General features: G+C 41.4%; 1 protein-coding gene across 6 annotated transcripts in view; it reads right to left on the reverse strand.

The window, feature by feature from the left end:
- The window catches only part of FLAD1 (flavin adenine dinucleotide synthetase 1), a 996,688-nt gene that overhangs the window by 648,231 nt on the left and 332,560 nt on the right, over nucleotides 1–15,897 (reverse strand). For all 6 annotated transcript variants that reach the window (XM_044080084.1, XM_044080082.1, XM_044080080.1 and 3 more), the window contains one exon: nucleotides 5,616–5,763. In XM_044080084.1, the coding sequence (XP_043936019.1) occupies nucleotides 5,616–5,763 (148 nt within the window). The remainder of the gene's footprint in view (nucleotides 1–5,615; nucleotides 5,764–15,897) is intronic.

Here is a 15,897-nt window from a genome sequence, read left to right on the forward strand (position 1 = left end):
AACACTGTAATCTAATTGTGAAGCTCTTCTTAAGTGCAACAGGAAAGTACAGCTGTTCAAGGATGAAACATAACAGTAGATTTTCAAATACAGTAAATTCTTGGTTAACAGGCACCCATGGGGATTGGTAGATGCTGGATAACTGTAGTTTCTGGTTGCTGAGAGTTATAATTAAAAATAGGCCTGGCTAATACTGTACCCTATAGTATTTGTTTGGTTTGACTTGCTCTTAGGTTGGGGAGAGAGGAAATTTTTATTTTCCTTTTTAAAACTTTAAAATTATACTGTACTTCTTTGATTTTTTTCTGGTTGCTTGAGTACCGCTTAACTGAGAATTTACTGTAAATCTCTGTTGCAGTATTGCTGACTACTGGGAAGTATCCTGAGAAGGATACTGTATGTCCAGTCAATTTTTAAAAGCTTGGGCACCTTCCTCTATGTCCAACCTATAACTTATACAAGACGTAGTGGAGGTACAAAAGGGATGTACAGCCAAAGATCCTCAAAGCTTTCTTACCCAAGTGAAATGACTGTCTGAGGTTAGTACTCTAGGAAAATTTTGTCTTACATATAAAAGGATAAAGTTGGGATAAGGTATGTAAGGTGGTCTATATTATAACCTCAAACTATTAAAAGAGCGAACGCTCTTTAATTGACCCCTTAAAATAGAAAGCACTAAATCCCGAACCCCAAGGGAAAAAATTCACTGGGCCGTTTTCGGGACTTTGCCATTCCTCCACTGTAGTGCAATCTCGTAGTTGGTATATTTAGGTAGGAGGTGCGGGGAGGTGAAGCCCCCCCCCCCCACATTATTTTGTTTGGATTTTTTTTTTTTTTTTTTTTACAGAAGGAAAAAAATCGTTGTTCTGTGTGTTCGTAATTTGGTGCTTTCGATTTTAAGGGGTCGATTAAAGAGCGTTTGCTCTTTTAATCATTTGAAGTTATACTATAGATCCATGTAAGGATCTTGGGAGGAGTTCTGAGACACAGAACTGGAGACCCATATCCCTTGAAGAATATATCTAGCAAAATTAGCTCTGGCCAAAGAGAAGGCATCAACCTTACCAAGTTGCTGCTTCAAGAATGGCAGTGACCTTGACTCAAGACCTTTGAAATAAGCTTCTGACGAGGCAACTGCTCTAATGGAAAGTGGGCTTTGACCTGACCTTGGACAGATTTCCCATGGAAAGAGTAACAAAAAGAAATGAGAAATTCACCTAGACACGGTATGTTTAGAAACATGGTAGCCCATTTTAAATTATTCAAAGGAAATAAACAACTGGTCAGACTTTCTGATTACTTTTATTTTGTCCAGAGGGACTCAGAGCTACCTATGGACATCTAGCAAACTGAGAATTCCTCGCCCTTTATTTTGAGGATTAGGGAAAAAATGTAGAATGATGAATTAAACTCTGACATTTCAGTGACCACCTTATGCATAAAAGATGGATTAGTTCAGAGGGTCACGCTATCTTTAAGAAAGACGAAAATTTGAAGAGAGCACAGAACAGCTTGAAAGTCTGAAACCATTTAGAGAGGCAGAACAGTCTGGCTGAGAAAGAAGAACAATTCATTTTTCCAGGACACAGTTCAGTTCCCAAGGAGAAGGGATGGATTTTCTTGGAGGTCTAATGTGAAGGATGCCCTTTGTGAACTTTCTAACCTCATTAAGTAAAGAAAGAGGTGGGTCCACAGGTAAACAGGCTGAAAATGGTTGACAGATGCCCCTTAACAGAAGTAAATGCATGCCCTAAGTAGAGCAGTTCACACAAGCACTAGAGAATAATAGATATGGCCAGTTGATAAGGGTCCTGATATCTGTTGCAGCATGAGATAAAAATCTTTTCCATTTGGAAATAAAACATCTTGTAACAGGTTTCATTGCCTCCTTAATTACCTGTAGCATGTTATCAAAGTATATGTGCCTAAAGGGAATTAAAAGCCTGTCATTCAAACAGTCAGATTCAGTGTTTTTAAGTTCTGGATGAAATAGAGAGCCCTTTTGTTGCATGAGCAAGTCCAATTTGTGAGGTAACCTGTGGTGATTGCCCCTGGTTAGGTGAAAAAAAATGAGAAACAATGTCTTCTGAGCCAAAAGGGAGTCACCAACAGCCTTTCTATTTTGTCCATCTTAATCTTCAGGACCATTTGAATGAGCAGAAAGAGAGGGAAGGCTTACAGGAATTTCCCTTTCCAAGAGATTGATAAGCTGTTTTCCATGTTTCCCTGAATGAAACTCTGCAGCAGGACAGCCTGAGCTGTCTGTTCATAGTGGAAGCAAAGAGACTTATCTGAGGAGTTCCCCACTAATGGCAACCTGAAGGAAGACCTCTCTGTTTAGCATCCATTCATGAGAGTCTACTTTGGACCTGCTCAGATAATCTGCCACTGAATTCATATCTGACAGAATGTAAGTTGCTTGGAGAAAGCTTGAAATATTGCTATTCAACACAGAATCTATCATGGCCAACATGCAATAACATTAAGACTTGGCCCCCCTTATTTGCTGATATACCACATAACTGTGGTACTGTCTGCAAGGGCTTGAAAAGATCTTCAGGGCGAGAGGTGATAGAAAGTCTGTGATGCAAATATCAGAGCTTTCATCTCCTTTAGGTTTGTGTGCTTCTGTCTCTCTTGGATTGATCATACCCCTTGCACTTGTATGTCCACTGAAACAACTCCCCTACACAGGTCGAAACCATCTGTTAAGACTTCCAAAAGGAGAGAAGAAACCACAAAGGGAACACTTTGGTTGTGTGATCTAGTTTACCCACAACTGGAGTTCTTTCCTTACAAAAGGCAAGGCAGGGATTTGGAGGGTCAAAGGGTGGCAGTATTGTACCCAAATCAATTTTAGGTACCACTGAATCTTCCTCATATGGAGTACGGCAAAGGGAAACATCTGTACTGTTGATACCATGCACCCCAGGGCTCTCAGAATCTCTCTAGCAGTGATCATTTCCAGATTTGAAATGGAAAGAAAGTAGGCAGTCAGAAACTAGATTTTTCATGTGGGAGGAATTAAAAAAAACATGCCTTTTTGACAGGCAGGGACAGTTTCTGCGATTCCCTTGATGGAAAAACTCTAGCAAGATTAGAAGAACATGGTGTCATTACTTGGGAGTCTATGACAAATGCCAGATGGAATCAGAGGAGAATTTCACATAAGTTTGCACCCATTTTAAAAGATGTTCAGTACCCAGATGTCATTCTCCAAATGTAAAGGTCTTGGGAAAGATAGTATGGGGCTGGGTGAGGTGGAGAGAAGAAGGTAGTCAAAAGTAGGAGCTTTTGTCACCAAAAGATTCTTTAGATACTTTAAATTTCATCTTACATTTATCCTGATAGTTATTCTTATAAAATGTTTTTCTTTTTCGCTGGGATTTCTGGCAAAATGATCCACTTTGGACAGATATTTTTTTCTAGAACTTTGGTAAATGGGAGAGAAAAAAAGTTGTTTGAAATCCTGTAAAACTTTGCCACTTTCCTGAAAATTTTGGAAATATTAAAGAGAAGCTTGTCCAAAGAGAATGTCCTTGTTTAAAGGCTTAGCTTTCATGTCACCTGAAAAGGACTAGAAACAAAGTCAGAAAGACATCCTAAGGACAGATCCAATAACTGCTGTTCTGGAACAGTCATCATAGCTAAATTATACAGAATGCCTTGCTACCTGTTTAACTGAGCTAAGCATATTCTGTACAGCATTCATATTGTCAGAATCAGGGAAGTCACAAAAATATTTATTCCCGTTGTCAAAAATAGCTAACAAACATCTACTCATATGGGCTTAATTTTGGCATGAAAAGAAGGAGAGGCAGAGGTCACTTGTTTAATGTGCCTGGCCATAGCACTACTGCCTTATCATTTGGAAGTGCATTAGGTGATGGCAAAAGTTTGGAAGACTTGTCGGATTCAACTGATTTCACAGATGGATCAGAGAAGGGATTTGTATACAAATATTTGTGAAAATCCAGCACTTTATAAAAACCTAATTTGGGTACTAGGAACGCAGATGGAAAGATGTCTCGCAAAACATCTAAGACAGAAGAAACTGCTGAAGGTTCATGATGTCCACGTTTCATAAATTATATCTTTTTTGAATGTATCAAACCTGTTCCTTCCTAGTTGAAGTGCTGCATCATTTCCAGAACGTGTCACCAAGAGACTATTTTTTCATAGGGTAGTCAGGGTATAGAGCGTCTTCATCTTCTGACTCCAATCTTGTAGGAGACTGACTCTGGGAAAAATAAGTCAGAGACTTACCAGATTCTGAAGATTCTTTATCCACAGAAGTATTTATTTTCCTTTTTTGAGGAATAGAGGGAGGGAAGAAAAACAGAGAGGACTTAAATGATATTAATAGCTTTAAAACTCCCTTGGGAGACCCTGTACCACTCCTCTTGCTGATTAGTATGAGAAGAGTAACAGGAGGAAAATCATGCTTTGTCTTTTGGTTCTTCTTTTTTACTGTTTTCAAAGAAATGCTGCAAGGAGAAACAGACTCCTGATGCACATCCATATAACACCCAGTACATCTACTCAGAAAAAATATGTGATATATTCCCCCGTTCCTTCAGAGATAACCAGCTTAAGTTCCCTCTATGTGGTTTTGATGGTCACCTGATCAGCTGGAAGGGACATGAATAAACCCTGTGCCTTGTCAGTCTCAAGAGGGTTTTTGACAGTGGAAGCAGGTAAAGTAATCAAACATTCTGCAAGCTCATCATGTGCCTCGGCACAGATGCCCAACTCTAACTGGACAAAAGAAACCATTGTCTCCTCTGGCCTATTACTTGGCTACTGAGGGACATAAAAAGGTAACAACTCAAAGGACAGGCTTCTTCATGCTAACTCTTTAAACTGTTTGTTTAAGGTAAAGGTTCACAGAGGCTTAGTGTCTTCTAATAGTTTCAGAAATTAAGAACTTGCAGAAAAAACACTCACTAAACTTATGTTCAGGTCCCAAACAAAACAAATACTTGGTATGACCATCCTTATAGCAGATCTGCCAGAAAGAGTCAGATTAGCTGCCTTTCGATGGCATGACATTCCACAATTTTTTGTCAAAAGTTTAATGAAAAGAGGAGGGGTCCCCAATAGGGACACTTATCTACTGATACAAATGAAACTGGCACAGGCCAAACTGCTGACAGACGACAGTAAGAAGTGGCAGCAAGAAAGTTCTGAGGATCTTCACATCCATACATCCCTTATGTACTCTACATGTAGTATTGTGTACAGGTTGTAGATCAGACTCCATCGAGTAAGGAAGCTGTCCAAGCTTTTGTAAACTGGCCAAATGTATAGTATCCATGGCAGGATACTTTGCAATTGGCAGCACAGTGATCTAATAAAGAACATTTGCAGGATTTATGTTAGGTAAAACCTATTCAAGTGTCAGGCATGGTCTAAGGTGGTGTCATTTAGGCAGCAGTCAAGAAGAAAGTTACAGAGCTGTCCTAGTTCCCAGAAGGTATAGTCCTGTCAGCTCATGTAGCCACAGCATATAAAAGTAACCTCACCAAACAAATGCATTTAAAATAGAAGTATTAAAATGCAGAGTTTTAGTACTATTTTCTTGAGATAATGCTTGTCAGCACTTAAAACCATACCTCTGGACAGCAGCATAGAAAAGATGAAGAAGAGCAGTGCAGTCTTTGCCTCCATTGAAGCCCACACATATTTCTGGTAAGCTGTACTGATTCAGAGCTTTTTCCACAGTGCAAAGTGAACTTGCCACCTTCTGGCCAAGTGGTGACCCTATAAAGAAGAAATTAAACAGTAAGAGAGGTTAACATAACACCACTTATTTTCATGAGCCACACAATTTATTTCCACTGGACTCCACTTCCAAACTCCACAAGCTGATGTTGCATTTATAAATGCCAGCTACCTTATCTATGCCAGTGGTAACAGATGATATGCAGAAGCATGGCAATAAAGTCATGAGGCAAGGTAAATAAAATAATGTTTTTGAGCATAGCGCAACAACGGGCAGCGCTGCCAAATTGGGTTTAAACTATTCCTGGCTCCACAAAATCTGCTCTTCACTTTTTCCCTTATAACTGTTCTATCTCTCAATTTAAACACCATATTCTCATTCTAAGGCCCTTCACTGGTCCAATTAAGTAATCCTACAAGTTAGCACTATTAAACCATAAGCATTACTTACTCTTATACTCTCTACGATTACCCTGTCCTCTATTGGTCCGTCTTAAATTCAGTTTCCCTGTTACTCTAGCATGTCCAAAGGTCAGTCAATCGTTTCCTCTCCAGTCCAGCTGGTGAATCTGGGAATTTTGAGGCAATGTTACAAATGTCTCATGTACACAGACAACCCTCTCCTCCTCCAAACAGGTTCAAATATATGTGAGAGATGCAACTATTTAACCAAACTGGAGGCTGAGCTCTCTCATCTCAAAACTGGTGTAACCAGTCAGGAGGAGAAGGTAACCTCACACAACACAATTCCAGTATCACATAGTCTCACCACATCAGTGAACCAAACACATAAATACACAAAAACATACTCGGAGGCTCTAAATAAAAATCTACCTAAGCAACAGAGACCTCCAAAGCAGACATCCAAGCAAACGCTACCTCAAAACAACACACACACAACACATAACCCACAAAGTCAGTGTGCCAAGCAGCCACAGCCCTTAAGGCTGAATAACACACCTGATACTCTTGTTATAGGTGACTCTATTGTCAGACACACTGACGTCCCGCTCACCAGGCTGAATAAAGAGAAGGTCACGGTGAGCTGCCTGTCGGGTGCTAGGATCCGACACATAACGCAAGCACTCAGGTCACTCCAAAGCAAATACAAATATGACTCAGTCATTGTACATGCTATTGTGAATGACCAGAGGCGTACCTCCCTGGACTACATGAAAAGAGACATAGAGGAGCTCTCTGATCATGTAGCCCAGGCTGGTATGACCCTGACCTTGAGCAGCATCTTACCCTCACCTAGAATGATGCCACAGTACAAAGACAAAATGATCGATTTTAACAATTGGCTAAAATTTTGGTGTCATTCAAAGGGGATCCAGTGTCTGTCAGCCAGGGATGACATGCTCGACAAGCTACGTTGCTTCGCTAGGGACGGCTTGCACCTGTCACCACTGGGCTTTCGGATATTGGCAAAGGCTCTTGCCACCCCCATAGTGCCTTTTTTAGGCAAGGCTCAAAAGTCAAACCCACCCCCATAGACAGCACAAGGAACAAGAAACTAAGGGTAATGCTGCTAAACGCCAGAAGTCTTAACCTCAAGATGCACGCACTCGAAGCTCTCCTCAGTATGGAGAACATCGATATCTGTGCAGTGACAGAAACCTGGTTCAAGGCTCCAGAGAGCACCCCAGCACTACCAGGCTATACCTCAGATCATGCTTTTCGCCCCAAAACCCGGACCGAACCACAAAAGAAGGGGAGTTTCCATATTTATCAAGGATATCCACACCTCCAGGTTAGTGGCATTGCACAAAGTATTGGAGACCATCCATGTGCAACTAACAGTGGGCAAGACTGCTTTTCAGTTTATAGCATCCTACAGACCACCCTCTCAAAGTCAGGAATCCCATTCGGCTTTCCTGAAAACATTGGAGAACATGACGATCTCTCCGAACACCATTATACTGAGTGACTTCAACTACCCAAACATTGACTGGGAGCACTACTCAAGCCCCAGCACCTTAGCCCAAAGATTTGTGGAAATTATAAACTCAAATGCTATGGAACAACTAGTCACCACTCCCACAAGAGGGGACAACATACTAGACCTGATCATTACCAACATGGGGACTCTATGCTCCACACCAGAAGTATATCCCTCATTGGTAAGATCAGACCATAAATTAATTTCACTGGATGTCCACATCCCGACCCCACCCCCAGCCCAGAAAACCACAGTGAAAAACTTCTCAAAAGCGAACTTCTCACTTCTCAAAACTGAAGTGGAATACTTCAAGGCCCCAGGGCCAGTGGAAACTACAGCCCAAACTGCAGAATCCTATATAAATGCATTCTACGGACATCTCCAGGAATGCATGGATCATGCCATCCCAAACAAAACCAAGACCCAATCATCCAAAGGCAGGCGTCCAGTCTGGTGGACCCCTGCTATAAATAAACTGTACAACAGAAGGAGGAAGCTACTATAGGGAAGGCATCTCTGATCAGTACTAGCAAAAAATTACGATCCCTCATAAAATCCTCCAAGGCCAGCTTCGAGAGAAAAATTGCACAGGACACCAAAGACAATCATAAGGCTTTTTTCAGTTATGTTAGAAACCTGGGATGCAACTCCCAGACTTGTTCTGAGTTGATTCTAAACGACAAAAAATACACTGAACCCACAGACATCGCCAATATCCTGGCAGACAGGTTCAGTGCAAACTTCTCCCACCCTACCCCCCCAAAAGAGCAAGTATCTATACCGACAGAGGGCTGCCTCCCAAACATCTCAGATGCTCAGGTGAAGGCTGCCCTCTCCAAAGCAAAAAACACTGCTTCCATGGGACCAGATGGTGTCCTAGGTTGCATCCTACATGAACTACAAGAGGAACTAATCCCTCAAATAAAACAGCTATACAATCTCAGCCTCACTACCGGATATGTGCCCACAGAATGGCGTACAGCAACAGTGGTCCCACTCCACAAAGGTGGAGCCTCTATGTACCCTGGAAACTATCGCCCCATAAGCCTGACTAGCTTAGTCTGCAAGGCTATGGAGAGGATCATCATGGAGCTCATAAACAAAGACATTGGGGACCTACAGACACTAGATCCTACCCAGTTCGGCTTTGTCAAGGGCAGATCCTGCCTTTTGAACCTGGTTGACTTCTTTGAAACAGTCACCAAAGCCATAGATGAAGGGAAGGTAGTCCACACAGCCTATCTGGACCTTGCAAAGGCATTTGACACAATACCCCACTCGGGCATCATAGATAAGCTATCCAGCTTAAATATAAACCCCTATGTCACAAGATGGGTCGCAAACTGGCTCAAAGACAGAACCCACAGAGTGAGAGTTGCTGGAGCCATGTCAGACTCGAAACCGGTCACAAGTGGCGCCCCACAGGGTTCTGTCCTGGGACCACTCTTGTTCGGTATATACTTTTCCGAGGTACAGGCCAACATGGGAGGACTATGGCTCACCAAGTTCGCAGATGACTGCAAACTGGGTGCCATAATCAACTCTCCAGCTGACACAAACATCCTTCAAAAAGGTCTCATAGAGACAGATAACTGGTGCCAGCCATGGTTTAAAGCTAAATGCCAAAAATGTATAGTCATACCCTTTGGCAAAACAATGTGCCCACAAATTACCACATAGGCGGAAACCCATTAAGTACAGAGAAAGTTATTAGGGACCTGGGGACCCAAGTTGATAGCAATCTGTCCTTTGAAAACCACATTGCCAAAGTGGTTTGAAAGACCTTCTACATAGCCCACCTCATCACGAAGCATTTCACATCTAGATCAAGAGAGGTAATCGTGTCCCTTTATTCATCCCTCATCAGGCCCATCATAGAATACAATGCCCTTTTGGGATGTACCTTACCCGACACCTGCAGCAATTAGAAAGACCCCAAAAGTATCTCACCAAGAGGATCAAGGGTCTCAAACAGATGCCATATGCTGCTCGGTTAAAAAACTCCAGCTCTACTCAGTTGCATACCGCCTACTTCGAGGCGATCTATGCCTGACATACAAAGCTATGTCAAATCCAGAATTAATGGACATGCTCCACCTCAGTAAATCTAAATCCCTTAGAGCCACACGCTCGAGGGACTTGAACCTCAGCACAGAAATAAATAGAACTTGCTAGAGGGACAGGTTCATAACCCAGAGGCTACCTTCGCTCTGGAATAGAATTCCAGTTCATGTGAGGCAGAGCACCTCACTGAATCTCTTCAAGAAGAATCTCGATAAGTGGATGGGGGATCGTAGGTTTGTCCCAGGGATTACTCCCGTGTCACTATTAGACAGAGGCACAGTAAACTAAACCTTAAAAAGGGCACAGTATACTCAAATCAAGGGGTGGCGTAAGCCATACAGAATCGGGCTAGGCTTATAATTGCTCCAGGGCAGATAGCCTAGTATGAACCTATGAACCTAACCTATAATAAAGGTTATTTATAGCCAGGTATACTTGCATTCACTGTAGTAAATCTTTTACAGCATTACTGAAAAAAATACGCCTTACAAAGGTCAAGTAATACTTTTTCAGCTTCCTAAATGTATGTCAACAACACATATATGTAAATAACTTGCTTAAAATAGATTAATTAAAAAACAACCTCTTTTTTGGTTATGGAGCAAAACTGAGAATTGCTTTACTGTATATGGTGCAATATTTGGATGCATACACTTGAATGTGTGGTACATTAAAGGGGCAACAATATGGGGCAGTTAGTATAAAATGTGCATACCTGGTTAGACTACTGACACGAGATTTTGTTACCAGGTATTACTATGAAACCAGTTTATTTTAAACACTCCTCCTCCTAACTAATCCTGACTAAGAGGGACACACGGAAAAATGAATCCTGTATATAATTACCCATATCATTAAACTAGCTTTAGAAATTACTGTTGAAGTAGCAGAGTTCTGAAACCTGTCCAGCTAATAAACTATCCAATTGATATTTGCTTCTGAAATGTAAAGCTGTTTTCACCTCTCCATGCATAGTTCACTTTAATACAGCGTGAAGCTCTGGGAAAAGCACAGAGCTAAGTAATATCATACAACTACTTACTTAGCTTCGGTGATCACATTTCCTTTTAATGAAAATGATCTTAGGTGACCCTACCTGTCAGTGTGCAAAGAAGTGTGCAGACAGACGCCAAAGAAAGCACCAGCAGATACAATTTGTGTCAAGTAGTTATATGTCAAGCCTTGAGTAAAGTTCAGTCTTGGAGAGGATCAGATATCTGGTAATTTGTCCAACCAACAAAGCCCATGAAGATAAAGCACAAGCCATAACAAAACTGCGGATGGCCACTTAGCAATATTATCTTTTTCTTCCTTTGTTAACTTGTTTTCTAGCCCTGACAGCAAATGTCCCCCATTCTCAAAATATTTGATTTCTGTTTAATTCTGAATGTCCTGCATACAAAAATGGACTGCGGATATGTATCACCTAATTATCACACTGAGACTTCTTCCTGCCATATACAACATTTCTCCTGCATTTCTAGCCCTGACAGTTACAAATGTGAAATAATTATTCAGGTGTTTAAGCATACTACTGCTTCTACTACATGCAGTCTCCCCAGATAATAAACACCCAGATTAGTTCAAGATGCAGCCAACCAACTTGAGAACGCACAAGACATGCACCTAAAATGGAAAATACTCTCAAAGGTCAGTCATGCATGCCTCTCCTCATCACCACCTCTAAACATAATCACAGACAGCTCCCTAAAAAAGTTCATACCAGTTCAAAGAGTAATATCAATTTCAGTACAATGAGCTATTTGTTTGAAAGGCACAGCAGGTCATTTAAAAGTCCTGAGTATTCAAGTCATTTAGCTGCACTATAAAGTCTTCTGCTGTAAACAATTAAAGAAGATTCAGCCATTTTATGCCTTTTATGAAAACTACCAAATGGACCACAACAGCCAAATGTTGACATTTTTAGTATCCCTATAGACTCTTCAACAGTCTGTAGATAGTACATTTCCCTGATAAAATTAATTTTGTAGTATCAGTTAACTGCATGTTTCAAGTCTCTACTTTATCTCCCACACACACTAATGCCTCATACACCAATATAACTTGTAATAAACAAAATCAGGTACTCACCATAATGTTAGATCTTTGTCGTCGCATTAGATCAATTCTCTACATATCAAGGGGGGTTTCTGAACAGACATCAGATCCAGCTTAGGCCACTTCAAAGATTGGCATCTGGTGCTCAGGCTCCTCCTCTTATCCATAATCCCTATGCACAAAAGCTACCTCAGATCGAATTTGCCCATTTATACCCACTGATAAAAGAGGTAAGAGAAAGAAACTCCAGTAAGAGGTACACACTTAAGCAAACAACATAGTTAAAAACATGGTGAAGGATCAACTATCAGCCAAGGAAGAAAATAAGTGAATATACAGCTTAAACCTTCAGAAGCCAAGGCAAGGTCAGTTAGATCATCTCAGAGGAGAAATTCAATAATAAAAAAATGATTTGTAAGTAAAAAATTATTAAAAGGGGGGAAGGAGGGAGGGCAGTAGAGGAATGGATGGAATACAATACAGATCTAATGTTATGGTGAGTACATAACTTTCGTATCAGACTTTGTCTTTTCCATCCATTCCTCTACTTAACTCTTGGGTGGTCTCATGGAAGGATATTCCTCAGCACAGCTGGAACAAAGGAGGCTCTGGACATGGATTCAATATCCAATTTATACTGCGATATGAAGGTATGGATTTTTGACCATGTAGCAGCAGCACAAATGTCATCAATCTGATCTCTACATAAAAATGCTGTAGATAAGGCCACAGATATTATTGAATGTGCTTTAGGTTTTGAGGGGAGTGATAACCCTTTCTCTTGATAGACAAAAGAAATGCACTGAACTAACAAGTGAGATAAAAAGACTTTGAATACTGCTTGCCCAATTTGGATTGTGAAAACAAAATGAATAACTGATCAGACTTCCTGAAAGGTCTAGTGCAGTGCAAGTAAAAACACAGCTGGTGATGAACATACAATGAATGCAAGGTATATTCACCCTTTTTGGAGAAGTTTGAAAAAAAGACTAGCAAATTTATGGACTGGTTGATTGGTGATTCAAAAGCCACCACAGAAAGAAAAGATGGACTGGTCCTCATACATACTCTGTCTTTGTGAAAAATTAAATACGGAGGTTTGGAAGATAAAGCATACAATTCTGAATTTATCCTGAAAGAAGTAATAGACACCAGAAATGAAGTGTTCCATGACAGAAACTTCAATTCCGCTTTAGCCATAGGTTTTTGGGGAGGAGGACCTGTCAAAAACTGCAAACAGTAGTGATATACCATGACAGGACCAGATTTCTAAGCATGGGGCAGAGAAGGAAAGTGCCCCAAAGAAAGGCATAAAATAACTTAAAAGCAGCATAGCAGTATGACATTCCCCAACATGGAAAGAAGAAATGGCAGCTAATTAAACTTTGATAGTGGAATAGCTAGTTCCACCATGAAAAAGGTGTGCGAGGAAATCCAAAACTGATGCAATATGTGCCACAAAAGGATGTTTTTCTCCATAGAACTAACAGAAAATCATCCCCATTTGCTCTTGTAAACTTTCCTAGTGGAAGATTTCTGAGATGAAGATAAAATGTGAAAAATGGAAGGGGAGGACCTGGACTGTTGAACCATCACAGGAATTAGACAAACCATGTAGTCAGTCTGACAGCTTGTATGTTCGGGTGAGGCTGGCCTGATGGATGAGATAATAAGTTTAGGCCTGAGCCCAAGTCCCAATCTGGGTGAACTAGATGAGGCCAGAAGAAGGGAAACCACACCTGGTGAAGCCAATGAGGGGTTATGTGGACAACTGAGATTTTCAATGCTGAGGCTTTCTGGATAAACTTTGAGATCACCAGTATTGCAGGAAAAGCATACATTCTCTGGTGCCAAGACTGCATCAGAGCATTCCTGGGTACTTCCCCCTCATGAGGGAGGACAGCAAAGAACACTTTTGGTGTTGATGGAAAAAGTGAAGAGATCACAACAAGGAAGGCCACAATGGCTGAAAATCTGCTCTGGTACTAATGAATCGAGGGACCATTCATAAGGGAGTAGAGCAGACCTGCTCCATCTGTCCACAAGAATGTTGGTCACTCCTGGGATATGTGTTGATACCGGAAAGAGACAGGATAATGCCCATTGCCATACTCCATGACCTCTCGACACAAGGAGTAAGACATGGTTCATCCCTGTTTTTGATGTATCAAATGACACCCATGTTGTCTGACTGTATCAAAATCATATCCAAGAGAAGACAGTCCTGAAAGGCCTGTAATGCTGGGAGGACTTCTCTCATCTTCAAGAAACTGATGTGAAGACTGGCCTCTACATGAGACCACGGGTCTTGAACCACCCTTCCCAAATAATGATCCCATCATTACTCCAGCAGAGAAGCTTCCACGGTCAGTGTGGCCTGTGGAGACAGTAAGATAAAGGGACAGCCTTGCTGAAGAAAGGGGGGAGGTTATCTACCACCAAATGTAGTCCCTGCAAGTGGCTGTCAGAATGATTGGATGAGACATAGTTTTCTTCCTAACTGAACACTGGACTGCCAATGTCCATTGAAGAATCCTCATATATAATCTGGCTAGCGTTACCAAGGTTATGGAGGTGGCTATGGAGCCCTAGAGATGGAAACTGTCTTGGCAGGTAGCTTCTTGCAGGACAAGACTTTTTGAGCTAGTAGATGTAGGGATGATATTTGTGACTGTGGAAGCTTCACAATCATCAATCTTGTATCAAAAAGTGTTCCTACAATTTCCAGAGATTGTACTGGCTGCAAGTGAGACTTTTTCGAAGTTTACAGTTATCCCTAGGTATTCGCACACGTGAAGCAAGGAATCCCTGGCATGAATGAGTAGATTCCTGGAAGGTTCGGTTATGAGCCTATTAGCCAGTCATCCAAATAAAGAAACACACAGAATTGCTACAGCCATAACTGAGCTGCCACTGCTGCCATGCATTTGCAAAACACCCGGGGGACTGTGGTGAGTCCAAAGGGCAGAGCTCTAAAATGGAAGTGTCTAACTCTCAGCCAGAAGTGGAGATACTTCCTGGAGCATCTGTCCATCTTTATATGTAGTACACATCCTGAAGATCTATTGAGCAGATCCAGATATTCTCCCTCAATAATGGAAAAAGGACCGAATAGTGATCATTCTGAATTTGGTTCATTCTACTCACTTGCTTAGAGAGCTTAGATCCAAAATTGGTCTTGGGTCCCAGTTTTTCTTTGGTACTAAAATGAACAGTGAGTGAAGTACAGATCCTCTCTAGTCTAGTGAGATCTTTTGGATTACTCTCTTTCTTAGATGCTTCTTTATTTCTGAAGCTGCATATTCCCTTTGTGAGGGTGAAACATCAGAAATTCTCTTTTGAAGCGATGGTAGGATGTAAAAGGGGATGACACTGCCTCTGGTAATAATACTCTGCACCCACTTGTCTGGAGTGATGGATGTCCAGGTTGTTGGGTGCAAAGATAAGCAACCCCTTACTGCCTCCAGAGTGTGACAGGTGGGCAATCTTTCAGAGGCACAGGAAAGTATTCTCCAAGAAAGGACCTCTGAAGTTCTGTTTCAGAGGGCCAATGCTGCCCCGGGGCATCATCTGTTGTAAGAGTTTCCCCCTCTGCCATGGGGTGCTTTCACTCCAGAAGTATCAGATGAAAACCTCTGAGATTTCTGGAACTACATCCTCTTTCTTGACTTTTGGTTCCTGTAGAAGGTCCTCTGAGAAGTGCAGAATTTAATCCCTACAACAGATAGGCATTTACCATCCTGCTAACCTATGAAAAAGGTTTCTTTCACTTTTGGATCAAATAAGGTTAATCCATCATAATGGGCATTGATGAAGGATGTCTTGAAGTACTCTGGAAAGTCACATAGCTGCATCCAGGCATACTTTCTGATGGAAATACCTGTGCCAGCAACTCTAAACACACCCTCTGTAGCATTAGACAGGAGATGCATAGAAGTGTACGAAACAGGCTGAAGGGTTTTCTAGCTGAGAATCAAGAGTCTTTTTCTGATCCTCAGAAATTTCTCTGAAACTGAGTTAAATGTGCCAGAGAATTAAGCACGCTCATCGAAAAGGTGGGCAATGCACAGACCCACTTCCTAAATCTGTCCTAGATGCATGCTTCTCGA

Source organism: Protopterus annectens, chromosome 8.part0, assembly GCF_019279795.1.
Source record: "Protopterus annectens isolate FY-2018-M chromosome 8.part0, PAN1.0, whole genome shotgun sequence".
Classification (NCBI taxonomy): domain Eukaryota; kingdom Metazoa; phylum Chordata; order Ceratodontiformes; family Protopteridae; genus Protopterus; species Protopterus annectens.